The sequence below is a fragment of the Pteronotus mesoamericanus genome, unplaced genomic scaffold (assembly GCF_021234165.1).
Source record: "Pteronotus mesoamericanus isolate MK-2021 breed Mesoamerican mustached bat unplaced genomic scaffold, CSHL_Meso_final scaffold_36, whole genome shotgun sequence".
NCBI lineage: Eukaryota > Metazoa > Chordata > Mammalia > Chiroptera > Mormoopidae > Pteronotus > Pteronotus mesoamericanus.
Genome location: NW_026555313.1, coordinates 5,772,158 through 5,790,486, shown reverse-complemented (window position 1 = coordinate 5,790,486; position 18,329 = coordinate 5,772,158). Strand labels below are relative to the sequence as shown.

General features: G+C 39.6%; 1 protein-coding gene across 2 annotated transcripts in view; it reads right to left on the bottom strand.

Moving 5' to 3' along the window:
* The window catches only part of ARHGAP42 (Rho GTPase activating protein 42), a 246,678-nt gene extending 240,778 nt beyond the window's left edge, over positions 1-5,900 (bottom strand). For both annotated transcript variants that reach the window (XM_054592485.1, XM_054592486.1), the window contains exon 1: positions 5,386-5,900. In XM_054592485.1, the coding sequence (XP_054448460.1) occupies positions 5,386-5,539 (154 nt within the window). In that variant the 5' untranslated portion in view covers positions 5,540-5,900. The remainder of the gene's footprint in view (positions 1-5,385) is intronic.
* Positions 5,901-18,329: the final 12,429 nt, after the last annotated feature.

Below are 18,329 nucleotides of genomic sequence, written 5' to 3'. Positions count from 1 at the left end.
AGCAAAACCTTAAAGCACCATATTCCTAATCTACCGGTTTCTAAAATTAATTACAGTTCATTGGAAGAATACAGTCACTTCTGCTCACTTACCTCATATTCTAATGGCTAGAAGAACCAAATAAATGGTTGCAGTGATTCTACATCCACACCTCTGATTAGGCTGTGCAGCTAAACAAGTTGGAAGGGCTCTAGTGGAATAAACAACAGTGAAGTAGCTCCTGCACTTACCCTAAACAAAACCTAGGTTCAAATTTAAACACCAAAGCCTAAAACAGTAGCAGTTCTCACTGAAAGTTGAGGGATGACTAAGTAAATAGTGTAATAACTAAAGAAAGTGTTTCAAATTTCTTAAACTTGTCTTTTTTTTAACCTTTTATTTAATTCCTCCCTGTGCTGCCAAAAACAGGTAGCAACGTGGGCCCTAAACATACATAGAAAACAGAGACTGGATTAGAGTGAAGACAGAAGTGATAGCTGGCTAAAGGTGAGTTTGTGAAACAAGTAAATGGAAGGCAGGAGTACCTACTTCACCTTTTAAGATATTTCAATGTAGCCTTTGCATCTGGCGTTTTCCTTTACTATAAACAACTACTTAGCCCCCGATCAAAAGAGCACCACACCAGTATACGTTAAACTGAGGCCTATGGACGCTGAGGGTACACACCTTTGAGAAATCGGTGTGCTTACCTCTTACTAATGTTTCGATTAACTGCATATTGTACATCAACTTAAGAACAACCTACCACTCAAATTAGGCACCGTTCTTACTGCGTCATGAATCACTAGTGCCAAGGCTGAGGCTTTAAGAACAGAGGCAACATGACCAATAAATAAATGTTTTTGAGAGAGAGAAGGCCATCCTTGAGGCAAGAAGATTTTAAAGAACTGCAGTTTCAATCGGGAAAAACAGTGAGAAAATGAATCATCAACAAACAAGATATTATCAGCAGTCTTTATATGAGAGGAAATTTTGTTTCAGCAAAAAACACCACCCGTTAGATTAATTAAATGTCACTGAAAAGTTTGTTACTGATTTCACAGTATTGTTTATATTTAATTTGTAAACTGATGTCGTTTTGAATAAGCATAAAAATTATAGTTTCATACTTGTATATACTTATTAAATTACCATAATAAATAATTAAATCTACATTAGAAGCCACTATTTTCTTTTTCCTTTAAAACAAGTACAGATACACTCATTTGAGAAACAGTATCCTAAAGGCAGAGGAAAAGGCTGGCTGATCCCACCTTAAGGCAAGTAGAGAAGGAGACAGGGATAAGAAAAGAGAGATGGCCCCGAAGCTGAAGGGCAGGGTGGAGTAAAGAATGTTGATACATTCTCCCCACCCAGTAATTCAATTTAATGAGTACAATTCTATTTATGTCTACTCTTTTTTTTTTCTTTTTCCTTTATCTTCTTTTTTATTGGGGGGAAGGGGAGAGGCAGTGTTTGTCTATCCTTGCAATGACAAAAGTCTACTTAGAGATGGTTCTTTGAATTCTAAAGTATAAAGAAAGAGAAAGTAAAGGGGAAAATATATGAGAAAGCCGTCTTGAAATGTTTCTTTTAAACATAAAAGGAGAAAATCAATAAGGAAATCTCACCTATGATGTCACAACTCAAATTTTAAAACTGGCACCTGTTGAAAAACTAAGTTCATAGAATAACAATTGATGAAAAAGGTGGCAATTTTGAGTCATATAGAATGAAATAAAATCCAATTCACCAGTATCAAAGATTCTCAAATATCACTCATCAACATCCACATGGCTTGTAACAAAATAAACAAATAATCTTAGTGTTGAGATTTTTAAAGATGTTCCCTCATTTACAGAAAAGTTAGGACCAGAGAGGCTTAGTTATTTCCCCATTATCACACAGCATTTCACAGCATCAGAACTTAAACTCAGGTCTATGTCAATCTACTTAAACTGTCATTCATTTTCTCAGAGTAGATGTGAATACAAAATGCAACAATTTGTGTTAAAAATATGTGAAGTACCTTACATATATTTGAAATTGAAATCATCCTGTTAAGGTTTTCATTTATAAAGATCCTTCAAAATACTCTACTAGAGACATCTGTATGCTGAATCACAGACCAAGAAGCGTATATAACTCCTACGGGAACAGTCATGCATGAATTAACCAAAAGTGCATGCCAAAATTCTCACCAGAAAAGTTATTAACTAAGATGAAAATAATAGAAGATGCTTAGAAATATATTGACGATTATATAGGAAGGTTATTGTGAGAACCATTACTTACTAATGAAAATAACAGCAAAGTGCTAAAAATAACACTGAAATGGATAATGGATACACTACTGAAACAGTATGTAAGAGAATGGAAAGGCATAGTCTAAAGATAGGGAAGACAAAGGCTTTCTATGGTGAAACGAAAAATAGTCAGAAAAGGACAGGACGGGGGAAGGAGGCTCCTTGCTGAATCTCAGAGAGAACGAAGCCTGCTTCAAGTCCTTTAGACACACTCCTATCCTACTGTTCCAGCGCTTCAGAGAGCGGGCGCTCAGCGGCTGCAGCCTTGCCTCAGAGAGCATCATCCCCAGGAGGCAGAAGGTGGCTTGCTGGAAGAAAACCAGTGCCATAATATGACTTCAAGGGTTCTTCTGCTCCAGATCTTTCCCATTTGGCATCTAATACTGGGAATTTATTAACAAAGGAATAAAATATTTTCCTTCCACAACAAGAGAAGTAATAATCAAATGTTAAATTAAGTACAGTCATGATTTGCTTAATGATGGAGAGACATTCTAAGAAATGTGTGATTAGTCGATTTTAGTTTCATTATCGTGCGAAATCATGGAGCATACTTGCACAAACCTAGATGGCATAGCATATTGCGCACCTAGGCTATATGGTATAGCCTGTTGCTCCTAAGCTACAAATCTATATAGCATATTACCGCACTGAATGCAGTAGGCAATTGTAACACTATAGTTAAGTATTTGTTTATCTAAATATATCTAAACATAGAAAAACACAATAAAAATACAGTATAGAGATACAATATGGTACACATGTATAGGGCACTTACCAGGAATGGAACTTGCAGGACTGGAAGTCGCTTTGGGTGGGTCAATGAGTGAGTGGTGACTGAATGTGAAGGACTATGACATTATTGTACTCTACCATAGACATTATAAACACTTTCGCTACACTAAATTTATAAAACAACGTGAGATTAAATCAAGTACAAGAGAAAATGATGCAATCAAGTGAACACAATAAACAGACGTCTGAGGCTGCTGCTGGTGTTACATGGCACACTGTTTTACAGCAAACTTTTACAAGTAGAAAGAGTACAGTCTAAAACACAATAAAAAACTATAGAATAGCAAATACATAACCAGTAATACAATCATTTATTAGCAAGTACTATGTACCGTACATAATTGTATGTGCTATACTTTTCTATGACTGGCAGCACAGCAGGTTTGTTTATACCGGCATCACCACAGACACGTAAAGAATGAGATGCGCTGCAACCTCAGGACAGCTACCACGTCACTAGCAATAGGAAATTTTCAGCTCCATTATAATCTTATGGCCCCATTCCCGCTGACCAAAATGTCACTGTGTAGCACATGACTGGACTCTCATCACAAAACTAAGGATCTTAAACACAGGATCTACACGTTTGAGGACCTTACACTCCCAAGATTTCTTCGCTTACGAATGGAAGAACAAATCGGAAAGAATGGAAATAAACTGATTTTTGCAAGGCTGGATTCAAAATCATAATAAAGTACATAATGTTACTAGTAAAATAATGTACAGATATCTCATAGCTTTCATCACAGCTATGTAAGTATTTTCAACTTTTGGGACACTGAAACTGACCACCAGGAGTGAAGAGCAATGTCATTTGTAAACTATTTGGCATCTCCAGCAAGAGCTGGTTCAGCATTTAGCACTGAGAGAGGGAAATTTTTTGAAGAGGCATCATGCTCTCCAAGACGCACAGGCTAGTCCCAAGACCCCAGGCAGGATTTGCAAACCCAAGGGAAGGAGAGCTCACATTTGCCTATACAGAGGGTGGAAAGAACTGCAGATAGATTGTATTTTTCACCAATAGATTGATGAATGCCATTATCACTAGTAGCCTCAAATTCAGAAATTAAGTGAATGTGGGCATAAAAGATATTTTCTTTACCCTCATCCGGTTAAGTAACATAAGTGATAAGTAAATGTTCTAGCTTTTGGGATGGTTAAAATAAAGAATTTGGAAGCACACTAATCTCAATACATTTTGCTAAGCTCCATCCTTACATTACCTGCTTCACCATACAGATCAGATGCTAATATCTTTTAACAGCACACACATATCCCCATTATTTTGCTACTGACCTTGAACTTTACATACACAGTGATGCTCCCCCTACATGTGTCCTGAGGATTGCTAGAAAAGCCGAAGCCCTCTCCAATTTGTGAAAATACTTCACTCACCAACCGTCAGAGGCCAGAGATTCCAGGACTTCTTTTCTGAAGGCTAAAGCATTCGGAAGCCTCTATTAAGAGGTAAATGTGTCCTGGGAAAGGTAACAAGTTAAGCCTTCTCATTTAGCCACTTAATTATCTATAAGGGAAACTCTGAAGTTTCTTTTCCTCTGTCTTTCTTAGGTCGTAGTAATTAAAAGGGAAGATCCGGATTAAAAGGTGTGTGAGACAGGAGATGGGAGAAGCCCCTTAAGGGCCTTGTTTACTTCCTATAGATGATCAGATTCGATTGATCTTTAGCCACTGAACTCACATCCTCCGTGACACTCACTACCAATACCAGACTGACAATGGAAACCAAAAATTAAGATGCACAATAACTTGGAAAGAGATAAAATCCACTGGCCCATGCTCTCTTCCATCATCTTACTAAATGACAGAACTATGTATTTTTTAAAAGCCAACTCTTGATTGTGTCCAAAGAAGAGCCACCAATGTACATAAGAAAATAATCATATTCTTTGAATATCACTAAACAAATTACCTTCGTTTTACCCTTCAGGCAAATTCTTGAATCCATCCTTAAGGATTTTTTAAGTGTTCGAATTAGTCATAAAAGACCAATAGTCCCCGGTATTTTTCCCAGAAACGTTATACAAAAGATGGATTTTGTACAACTTTATTCAGGATACATTACAGTGTCCAGTAGAAAACTTTCCCTTCTCCGTAGGCATGGAAGTAAAGAACACCTAAGAACAAACTTTGTTGGCCACCAGCAGGGGAGCTCTTCAGCTATTGTCCCCAAACCCATTCAAACAAAAGAAGCTCCTTCTCCTCCATCCCACTCCTCCAGCCGCACCCCGTGGGGACACTCCAGATCCCCTCGCCCTTACCACCCTCCCCCGCCAGCTCTACTTACTCCTCAGCGCCCCAATGAGCAGAGAGCCATCCTTAATCAGCTCTTTGATGAACTTGTTGGTCCGCTCCAACTCAATCTCGTGACACTGGAGGCGCTCCCTGAAATCCGGGCTGTCCAAGTAGGAATCGCTGAACTCCAGAGTAGGCAGCCCCATGGCACAGGCACTGCCAGCGGCCGCCGGGGACTCGTCCGGGCCGGCAGTCAGGGCGGGGACAGTCGGCGACCTTGGCCGGCGCTGGGACGCGCGATCGCGGGGAACGCGCCGGGAAGCGAGGGGACGGCGCAGAGGAAACGGGCCCCGCGCGCCCCGCCGCCTGCGCCGGGTTCCCGTGGCGCGCGGACAGCTCCGGACTCAGTCTTCCCTTGAGGCCAGGCTGGAGCAGACACCAAGGGTGGGCCGAGGCGCGGGTCGGCTCAGGGTGTTGTCATCGCCGCACATCGTCGCTGCGAGCACCCAGGCGGCGGAGGCTCCGGGCCGCAGCCGGAGCAGGAAAGTTCTCTCCGGCACGCAGACACTTCCGGCAGCTCCACTCTCTGCTCTCTTGACAGTCGTTTGTGTTGGGAGACAGAAGCGCCCAGCCGCCACTCTGGCCGGGCCGGGGAAACCCTCCCCCTCCGCGGACGCAGGCTCAGAGAGCTTGCAAATCGGACCCGGGGTCAGAGACCCTCCTCCTGCCTCCGCGGTCCCACCCCGCGCCACCCCGCCCCTTCTCCCATTTACCCTCCTTCCCCCACCCGCCCGCCCGCACTTCGCTCCCAGGCTCCGCGCTGCTGCGGCGGGATCGCGCTCCGGTCCGCGCCCTAGGCGTTAACTCTGTCCCCTCCTGAGTTCCCGGCTCCTTGTAGCTCACGGTGGCACTTCGGGTCCACTCCACAGAAGTTTCTCAAACTCCCAACATACCTCCCCCCCTCGTCTTCTTCACAATCCCACTCCCTAGAATCCTGTGGCAGAGAAACCAGCGTTCATTTTGGAGCCCGGTTGGAAGGTGCTACTTTAAAGCATGAGTTCAGATTTTGCTTTACGCGTCTCCACGGAATGCATATGAATTCCAGGTTGAAAAGTTTCCCTCTTTCCCTTCGCTCACTACATTGATCCAAAAATGTCGGGGGATTTCTATTCAAAATGAAAGTTTCATAGGCCTGGGGCTGTTTAATGTTTTTCCAAGTTGTTGTGAAGGTGGGAAGATTTTAGGTCTTCCCCATACCCCAAATACCCACCTCAGACTTAAGTGCTCCTACTGCTAGAAGAAAACCTATTTGCCTCAAAATACTGTATTTCTTTATAGGCAGCTGGATGGAGCCGCCCTACAAGCATGGAGAGTTTCAAATTGTTGAAGCTGGCTGGAGTTCTCAATGAATAGTTAATTTCCACCAAGAGGCAGTTACCCCTCCTCTGGTAGAGGGATCACCTAATAAATTTCTGTTCTTTCTAGAGCTTGACACCAAGAGAAACTGCTGTATTGCATCTAGTCCTGCTATTCTCTATAGGGTTTCTGAGAACCTAGTCATTTTTCTTAAGAATCTGCTTTTAATTTCTGTCTCCATTGCTCTGTCCATTTGAACCATCTGGCAGGGGTGGGGGATGGGGGGGACCCTCTTCTGCACATCATGGGAAAAATTCCATTAAAGTGCTTGACATTTTTCCCAATTAACTTTCAGAGGCTGTCAAGACTTGTAGTTTCAAATGTTGTTTTTTTAATACACATAAACATTTTTTTAAAAAAGCACTTAAACCTTAAACTAAGACAGATAAGATGATGTAAACAGTATATTTGATGGCTTTGATTTAAATTCTTCTGAGCCAGGAAAATTAGACTTAAAGACCTTCCCAGATGGTTAGACTTGAAAATATTAGAACAATGGCCAATCGCCATTAGAGTCATTTTAACTCCAAGTGTCTACCTCGTGTCTGTCAGTTAAATGCTCCTCACTTGGGCAGGAGGGGTGGGAATGGGGGCGCTAATGCTACTATTTGTCAGTTATTGGAGCGACAGAAGCAACAGTGGGGCTGTTTTCCACCTGAGCTGATTTCATCTATTCATCACAGAGCCAAACACAAAAAACCAGTCAGGCCAAACAAACAGTTTCCTTTCAACTTCTGCCATGTTACTGTTCCAAGAAACTAAATCCAATGCCAGTTGCTGAGATATGAAACAGGATAAAATAAAATAATTCCTTCCTGTTTTTCATTAAATAAAAGTCCTGTGATTAATTCTTTAAAAATGCATCAACAGTCTTTGTTAAATACCACTATGTTGGATGTTAATTTTCATTTTTCTTTAAAAGCATAGGACAGATTTATTCTAGATTCTAAGATATGGTTTATCATTTACCCATTCATGTGTGTAATTGCATGTTTTATACCTGCTGTCTACATTACTGAGATCTGAGCAGACATGAGATTTATATGGAAAGATAAATAAAGGAAAGCATACTACCTGACCTCAACCTGTTCTCAGTAGAGAAAACATAGAGATCAAGTACCCATCTCACATGAGGCAGAATATTTTCTGCACCAATAATGTACTGATGCCATTATCAATATGTTTCCACTCAGGCCCATCATTTCATTCATATGGGATAAGAATTTTTCCTCCTACCTTTCATCCTTTAGTCTCTAAAATTTAGTATGTTATAATGGACTTTTTCTCTGTAGGTGCTTTTAAGGTTACTCATGACTTATCCCAGTGATTCATCCTTTAATTATACCTGCTAGTCAGGCTTTGTCTTATGCCACATTAACTCAGCTACTTGAGAGACACCAGAAATGGTTTTGCTTTGAGGTAGATTTACAGTCAGTTTTGAACTGTTGTTTTCCCAGCATAATAACTAAAGCAGATTCTTTCTGAGAATAGGCTTTCTAAATAAAAGAGTGTCTATACTGGGAAGCTTTTTTTTTAATGGATTGAAATGTAACCTCTCCAAAAACTTCCACTTCACAATACGTGTCCCTGTCAGCTGCATGGTGAGTTTCACAAATGTTATTGGCTGACACACTCTTTGGCATGGTTACTGGCACAGAGAAATGTCTGTTTGTTTTCTTAATTCTGAAATGGGAAGTGTGGGACTTTGTTTCTTTTAAAGAGCAAAATAGTGAGTTGGGGAGAGTAAACTACTATATGATATTTGTAAATCTGCCTCAAACCTTTTTCTTGACCTATTTCATGTCCAGCAATTAAGCTTGATGATTAATATCTATTCAATAAGTGTTACTCTTAGGTTATTATTATTTTTTAGTTAGTTTTGTAGACTTTGGCCTCCCAGGCTCAGATTCTGAGACTAAGTTCAGGCCTGGTAAGAAGTGACTAAACCGAAGGTGAATGCATCTCAGAAGACTGAATGTCCCCTTCAGTCCTTCCTGCAATGAGAAGGCAAGGAGTGACACCCCCGTAGCTTGCATTGCCACCTGTGTGTGATCTTCCCTCAAAGCGTGCTCCTTGAAAGAAGTTTCTATATCATTCTCCTCCAACCTTACATCATGTCTAGAAAAACAATATTGAACTCACACAAACAAAATATATGATTTAATGCCTTTAAATATTTTTATTGTGGTAAATACACATAACACACAATTTATCATTTTACATATTTTTAAGTGTACAATTCAGTGGCATTAGGTATATTCACACTGTTGTGTAACCACCACCACCATTCATTTCGAGAACACATATATCTTCTCCAACTGAAAACGTGCCCATTAAAGAACAACTTCTTATACCCTCCTCCCCCAGTCCATGGTAACCACTATTTTACTTCCTGTCTACAAATTTGACCACTCTAGGTGACTCATGCAAGTAGAAGCATATAATATTTGTCCTTTGTGACTGAATCATTTCACATAGATGATTTTATTATTAATAAGAGAAGCGAAGAAGACATAATCAGATTTGTTTTTAAAACCCTTTGAATCTACATAAATTTTTGAATCAGAAGAGTTTCTAAGTCTAAGATACTCTTCTGCTAAAAAAAAAGGAAGTTCTGATCAAGTCAATCCATGGCAGTTTATTCGGCTTTATAAAGCACATTTCTTGTTTTGTCCCACACAATTCTTGTCAGATTGGTTGATGTATAACATTGCATTCTCTGGTGGACAAGTATACATGTCATATAACTAGTGACAGAGGCCTATGTGACTTGTTAACATTATTTTTTACAGCTAATAATTAATAGTAGAGTTCCTCTCCAATGGATACAACTCTCCCATCTTCCTTTCCACTGTTGTCATGAAACACAGACAAATGATACATGCAGCCTGGGTTAAAAAAGAAACTTCACTTTGTCCAGGGGTATGAAATGGTAGTCTTTCCGAGGAGGAGCGTAGAACATAGATTACATTTTGTGAGTGCGTTGACTCCAAGGGCTGATCAACCAATACATGGAATAAAAAGCAACGGCTGGAAGACCAAATAGGTAAATTATTGAAAGAAGAGAAGAGATGAGAAGATGAATAAGGGAGGTAGACATGAGAATGGGGAAGAGATGGGCAGTAAAAAGATTAAATAAAGGAAAGAAACATACAGTGTGATGAGGTAAGAATCCAACGTGACTCTCTAAGATTTAAGCCTGTATAACTCAGAAGTATTATCTTTTTAGAATAAATGTAAATAGGCTTAGCTTCTCATGCTTAATTTGAGGTAAAGTTAGTGTAACTAAGTGGTGCTGTCTAGGGGAGAGATGAGCAGCACTAATACTCAGGGGTGTAGGGTTTAGTTTAACAGAAGGGCCAGAGATCCCTGGCTGGTGTGGCTCAGTGGACTGAGTGCTGGCCTGCAAACCAAAGGGTCATTCGTTCGATTCCCGGTCAGGGCGCATCCCTGGGTTGCAGGCCAGGTCCCCAGTAAGGGACGTGCGAGAGGCAACCACACATGTTTCTCTCCCTCTCTTTCTCCCTCCCTTCCTCTCTGTCTAAAAATAAATAAATAAAATCTTTAAAAAAATAAATAAAGATGTCATTCTTAAAAAGAAGGGGGGCGGGGAAAGAAGGGCCAAAGAAAGCAGCGAGTCAAGATCACCGACTAAGAGAGCAGGAATAACTACAGAGGATGGAATGTATTCCATGTTGCAATAGGCCTTCTAAAGTCCCCGCTAGAGCTAAGATTTTATTATGATGAGAAGTTTCTGAAGAACAGGATGAAGGAAGAAAAAAGAATTCTAAGCATGAAACCCTCATCAACTAACTATATTTACCCAGAGAAGAAAAGGAGAGAGAGAAAGAGAGAGAGATAGGGAGAGAGGAAGGGAAAGAGGTAAAGAGAGAGAGATGAATTTATGTAATTTTGAGAAGTTTTTTGTTGTTTTTTTGTTTTGTTTTGTTTTTAGGCATGGATTTCTATTTCCATTTAGTATTGCCCTCTGGTGGCAAACTGTAATGTTTGCTAACTGACAGAAAACCTTAAAGCAAACAGCAAAAGATAGACTAAAATGTAAGAAGCACCTGCATGTGCTGGGCATGATACACAGAGTGCTTATGTACAATAAATCACCTCATCTAACGTTCTCCACAGTCCTGTGAATAAGTGTCAGTACTGTCAGACCCATTTTCAACAGGTGGGGAAATTAGGATTCAAAATGGTTAACTTGCCTAAGTTTACATTGCTAGCAGGTACTGGCATTGGGATTTTGATCCAGGTCTAACTAGCCAAAAAGGCCATGGTTTTAAAAAAATCAAAATCAAATGCATTCAACAAATACATATAGGTATCTATTATATGCCTATTCCATAGTAGATGCTGAGAATATAAGGGTAAGCAAAAACTTACCTCATTTCTGCTCTAAATTTGCAGTCTAGTAAGTTAAAGTAGAGGCATTAATCAAGTGGTCACACAAAGGTCTTTTATTAGCTGTGTGATTTGGGGAGGTTCTCCTTTCGGGTTTTCTGGCTTCCCCAAGTATAAAATTAGGGGTGATAGTGATCATGGCTCTTATTTATTAAGTGCTTGCGGTGTGCCAGACAGGGTTCTAAGCCCTTTACATTCAAGATTTCACTTAGGTCCCATGTAGCTCTACACATGACACATCACTATGTCTCTTTGATTCAGGATGAGGACACTCCGCCACATTAACAATGAGAGTCAAGTATGGGTGGTGTTTTGACACTTCACCCATGGGAGCTTAGAGACATGCAGCTGTGTTTGAAGAGACTTGTTTTGCTCCTCTTTACCTCTTACCAGAACCCTTTCAGGGGATGCCTCTGCTGGATTCCATAGCAACTACTGGGTACACAGGAGGAGGCAAGCTTTGGCTGAGCAACTACAGTGTCCCTGATCCCACTAGGCTACTAGTCCTCATTCTGACTCGGGAGGTAGGAATTTTATGAGGATGAGAACACAAAAAGTCCCCAAACAAACAAAACCTGCAGGGTAAACAGTGCTGACTCTGACTCTAATTACCACGTACAGATATGAAAGTTGGACAGTGAAGAAGGCTGATAGAAAAAAAAAAAAAGACTCTTTTGAAATACACTGTTGGAGAAGAGCTCTACAGATAACCTAAGACACGAGAAAGACAAACAAGGAGGTCCTGGGGCAAATTAAGCCTGAAACATCGCCGGAAGCCAAAATGACAAAAATGAAGCTGTCCTAATTCAGACATATCATGAGGAGGATAGATTCTTTGGAAAAGACGATCATGCTGGGGAAAATAGAAGGCAGCAGGCCAAGAGGAATATCAAATATGAGATGATTGGCTCCATAACAGAAGCCCTAGGCTTGAGTCTAGGGCAGCTGAGCAGGGCTGCTGAGGACAGGCTATCGTGGACATAACTCATTTACAGGGTTACCTGGCATCAGCGCCGACCCAACAGCACATAACACACCCATTCTGACTCCAAGACCATAGAGCAATGAATATGTCTGTTAGGACATGTACACAAATTTATATTATATTTTTACATAGCTTTTTTTCTACATCTGTACTCTTTGCTTTTGGCCCTAGTTTTTAGGCCATATCGTATTCTCTATATCTCTCACACCTTCTTTATATCTCTTACACACTTCCAGCCCACAGAAGATACCTAACAAATGTTTTGAATGCGTGAATGCCTTATAGTTTTTTAAAAATTGTATCTTGGTCTCTTTAGTAGAGGCACCCGAGCAGATGTACAGGGGAGCAGGGGAAGGGTCCTCCAGCGTTCTCCCATTTGGCATGGAGCCCTCTACGTGTTTCCCGAGTTCCAGTGAACATGAAAGCCTGCATGGAGCTCATTATCTGTGCCTCCAGGCTGTGAGTCTGTCTGCACTGAAGCTGCTGCCATCCAGCACCCTGTAACAGGCCCTGGCTGAGGCAGGGAGAAATGTGATGAGGAAAATAACAAGCCCAGAAGGAGCTTAAGGAAACTAACTCAAATAAATGACTCCACACGCAGCAAGAAGTCATAACTCAGTCAGAGTGAAGCACACTCATGAATGTGATGAGGATAATTGAAAAAGAACAGACCCACGCTCCCCATGGTCTGAGCAATTCAGATGAGGGGGAAGAAAGCCCAAATCTGAAAGAGAATCTTCAACCAATAGTCACAGTGGCAACTTCCTTTATGAGAAATAAAGTAAAACACATATTATCTCTTAAAATGTACTTTAATTCTGTCAGCGTGAATTGATTCCAAAAATGAAACTAGAAAATTTTACAAAAATGAGTTTAATAATGACAGTTATTTTTTCAGAATGGGTAGAATTTGTATTTTTACATTTATTAGTGCATTTTTTCCTCCAGCTGCCAATATATTAAATTTTATTGTGAGACAAAGGTGGATTACTGAGATTATACTTTAATTTACTAGATAAATAAAAGTAATATAAGCAGTCTCAATTCCACTTACTGCACATTTCACCCTTCTAATCCTTTCCCCAGGGATCTTTCAAAACAAATGCTTCAAAGATTTGTGAAGCTCTCTGAACTCTGTTACATTATGATGTCAAGTAGAATAACATTTACCATATAGTGAAAATCTTGTTGGTAGGGAAGATGAGTTTTTGATGAATTATTAAAACTCTTCTAAACTTTTCCTCAAACTTTGTATCATAAAAATTTTCAAACATATAAAAAATTTGAAAAAATATGCTCTCCACTTGAATCAAATGTCAACATGTCGCCATATTCACCTTTTCCTCTCTCTCTCTCTCTCTAAATACAACGTCTGTCCAGAAAAAGTCCAGCCATTGATAATATAACAGCAGTTTGTGCAACATCAATGTAAGCTGGCAGCCAAGGAGAGTGGACTGGAAATACACATGTGTGAACAATGACAACTTCACTGTTCTACTCAGTGGGGGCGGTAGGTGCCATTGAGTGAGCATGTGTACTGTGTGGCCATCACATTCAAAATGATTGAACAAGCAGAACATCAAATCTGCATCAAATTTTGCATTAAGCTTGAACATTCCTCCATGGAAACTATTCAGATGATTCAGAGCACTGTAGCTTTGGGCAACTGGTGATTGGCAGCTTCATCATGACAACACATCCACCCATGTATCACATCTGTCTAGTGCAGAGTTTTTTGGTGAAACATCAAATCTTTCAGGTGACTCAGCCCACCTACAGGGCAGATTTGGTGCCCTGCAACTTCTGACTTTTCCCAAAACTAAAATCACCTTTGAAAGGAAAGAGATATCAGACTGTCAATGAGATTCAGGAAAATACAATGAGGCAGCTAGCTGATGGTGACTGGGAGAACTGTGTGAGGTCCCAACGTGTCTACTTTGAAGGGGAATAAGGCACCATTGTCCTATGTGCAGTGTTTCTTGTATCTTGTATCTTCTTCAATAAATGTCTCTATTTTTATATATGTATATATACTTTTTCCTGAAACATTTAAAGTAAATATTAGATATCTTGACACATTAGTCCAAAATATTTCAACATACATTACTACAAAAAGGAAGTTCTTCAACATAACTAAATCTTAAAGCATATTAATTAATATATGATAAAAATATCACCAAATGTCCAATTGTTTCAAAAATATTTTTTATACCTTAAATTTAAAAAAATAGGTATCTAACCAAGGTTCCAAAACTCAGTTTTAATCAATGTCCTATATAATTGCAAAATACTATTTTGGAAGACAAGAAAAAAAAGCTCATTTATCACCACTCCACTAACTCAGATTTTGGAATAATTGTGCCTAGATTGTGTGAAATTTCCCAATGTCTTAAAGAAAATGTTTGCCAATCAAATTAAGAAGATTGTGTTGAGTAGAACCATTCCAAAATCTCTAGGCATCAGAATTTGTTGGTGGTGGTTTCTAGGGAAAGATTGCTTTAAGGAAAAGAGAATGCTATGCAAAATGTACTGTCTCACATATAGTGTGTGGTCAGTAAATATTTTTTGACTAATTAATGAATGAATACTGGGACCTAAAGACAAATAACATCAGCATCACCTGGAAAACAAATAGAAATGTAAATTCTTGGATCTAACCCTCTACCTACCAATCAAAAACTTGAGATAAGGCCTAGCAGCTGTGCTTTAACAAGCCATCCCGGTGATCCTGATACTGACTAAGGTTTGAGAACAGCTGATCTAGAAAAATTCCTGGATGGAGTCTAGTTGGAAGAGGGGTCTTAGAAGAAGGGAGTGGAGGATATAGTTTGAAGACTAGGCAAGGGGAGGAAAAGTAAGTAGAATGATGAGTAGATGCTGAGCTAGATGCCAATACTGGGGGAGGCAACCTGCAGCCAGGGCCTCCGATGGGAGCTGATAAATAAAGAAGCCACCCTTCAATTACATTCTTTATAACTATTTTTATGGAATGGTTGTGCCTTACACTCATTGTTGATGTGAGGGTTTTGTTCTTGTTCTTGTTTTTTGGTGCATTTGAGAATAGTTTTTATCCACAGGAAAGACTATCAGAATGTTTTATTTTTTAATTTTAATAACTAATGCTATTAAAATTATAATTAAAAAACTGGTGTACCGTAGGCTCTGGGATTTAACTCACAAATGGTATTGTTGTACTTGTAAGTGCAGTAAATGTTAGCAATCATTCTTAAAGAAACTGAATAATATTTAGTCTCATTTACAGATTTAAACCCCCTTCCATTTAACATCAGCTTAATGGGTCAACATTTAAACATCCAATATTTACTTTTTCCTTTTTTAGGTCTTACCTAAACAAAATCTTTCCGAATGATATTCACTCTTACAAATTTAGTAGCAAACTTATACAATGGCCAACCATAAATTATCTTAAATATTCTCATATATTTTTAAAAACTTCAACTTGACTCTGTGAGTCAAACAATTAAAGTTATTTAATTGGAGTTATTTAAAAATAAAATCATTATAAGAACATAAAATATAAGACAAATTACTTCTTACCTAAAAATTTAACACTGTAGTTCTGATTCTTTTAAATATTTTCCATATACTGCATTCTAAATATCCCCAGGATTAAAAGATATATTTACCACTTAAGGAACACTGTTATTAGGTCAGTTGTCTGAGGTTATTTAGACCAGATACTTCAGCCATAATGCTATTTCTTGTTCATAACCAGTCCAAGGAGACTCGTTGAGTGATCTTTCTCATAGTCACTTTTACTTATTATTTCGTTACTCAAATAAGTGCTCATGAGCCATCAATCTGAATTCATATTATACATACTATATGACTCAACTCACATAGAAAGAAATGAATATACTTCATACAATGCAGATCTATCTAGCTATTTATTTATATTAGCAATCCCTGGTTCCAACCCACAAAATAGATTCCACCATACATTAATAAGAAGCAATTCCCATTTGTGAAGTTTGCATTCAAAGAAGCCTTACAGAGTGATCATTTAAATATAATTTGCATTTTACGACTGTGTTATGGACTGAATTGTGTCACCTCAAAATCAATATGGTAAAGTCCTAACCTCCATATGACAGTATTAAAGACAGGGACTTTGAGGGGCGATTAAGGTTAAATGAGGTCATAAGGGTGGAATCTTAGTCCCACAGAACTGATGGCTTTATAAAAGAAGAGACAACCCAGAGCTCCTTCTATTTCCCCCATGTGACGACACAGCAGGGCTACATGTGCAAGCCCAGAGAGAACTCTCACCGGAAACCCAACTCTGCAGGAACTTTAATCTTGGACTTTTCAGGCTCCAGTAAGAAAATATATATGTCTTGTTTAAAATACGGTGTTTTGTTATGGCAGCCTAAGCTTTAATAGATAAATTCTATCAAAGGTGTGTAAATGCAAAAATTATTTAATATCTTTCATTTTCCTATATTTTTGAGGGGCGACAACTCTAAGGAATATTGTTTTTTAAAAAATATCTAATTGAATTGTGGACACCTCATGTAAGCTAGTCTGACTTGCAATGATAATTGAAAAGGTTATTTTACTAGTCTTCATTTGTGTCTAATTTCTTCATTGTGTCTAATTTCTTATCATGTCGTTGTGCCCAGTTTTGAAACCATACAGAGCTCAATTTTGGAGAATGTGCTGAGTGTGAGTACCCATTTCAGGAGAGTAACGAGCTCATCCAAAGAAAGAATCAGTCTGGATGAATCAGGTTAGCAGCGATCAGGTGAAACCCTGAGCAACAGAACAGGCAGGAGTGACGGTGCTCATCCAGCTTTTTCAATGCAGGCCAGTTTTCTAATTGAGGGGGAGCGCTGGAGGGATTGTTCTGAGTCAGCAGACTCACCATCGAGATCCAAAGTATCACTTAAGATGTCCTAAATTCTTCCTTAAACACAGACAGGCGCCGCCCCCACCCCCTCCAGGTGTTCCAGGCTACTGTGTAGGGAAACAGAAAGCCACTCACTGAGGCATCTGCCATGCTGCCCAGTTGAGTTCCACTTGTTCTGGAGGAGAGGTCAGCAAGGCACAGAGAGGGTGGGACTGCGGATCATAGGAATCCCAGTGTAGATGGGTGACAGAATATGTTCCTTTTTCCTGACCCAAGTCCTTCCTTCAAGAGGGAAACTTAGGTAAGATAGGGAAGAGAAAACCGTTGTTATAACAATGACTTCTCATGTCAGGTTTTAAGGTCAGTTTCAACATGAAACAGATATGTAGGGATCTTGTCTATTAGATGCTCCATTCAGAAGACAGAAGGATGACTCAGGTCCTGAGCAACCTGCCTTTTCCTTTCCTGCTGGGAATGGGACAGCTGAACAGGAAACAAAGTGAGGACCCAACTGTTGAAGAGTATGTTTGACAAAGAGAGGGAGAACAAAAAGGAGGGATTTCCAGGCTATTCCTCTATTCCTTTGTCTCAGGTAGACTTCAAATGACAGATGATGACTCAACAGGAAAAGTGAAGGCCTGTTTTGTACCATTTTAGAAGCTACGTACAGCCCTAATGACCTGTTGGTGAGATATTCTGGTAAGTAATTTTTCTGCCCTTCCCGATAGCTTACTAATATACAGAGGAGACTGTTATTGATGAGGTTTTGTGTATGTGTGTGTATGTGTATACATATATATATAAAGCAGAACAAAGTGATACCTAACATTAAAATATTTTCTTTTAAAATAAAAAAGAAAATCACAGTTCTCTTTTAAACTGTTTCAGGACACCTTCAAAAGTGAGAAAAACAATTAGTAGCTAAGTCATTTCTTTAAAAAATATGATTATGCTTATTAGTATAAGAGACAGGACTCTGAACTGTGACAATATGAAAATATCATATGGTTTTTGCTATAGTAGTTAGTAAGGCAGACGTGAGCAGAGGAGGAACAATGGGCCACGTACAGGATGTCACCAGGGAGGAAAGCCCCAGGTGCCTAGCAATGGGTAAAGCTAAGAAAACAAATATTATAGGGTGGAACCTTGCCCCCAGGGTGACCTCTCCTCCTCTAGCATATTGGTGGGCATGTGGTTTGAACCCTTTCCTGACCTCTCCTCCCCTGGCATGTAGCTGGTCATGTGGTAGATCTCCTTAGGGAAGGAAGAGAGGGGCCAGAGAACAGCCTCATACAATTCCATACAAGCCCTG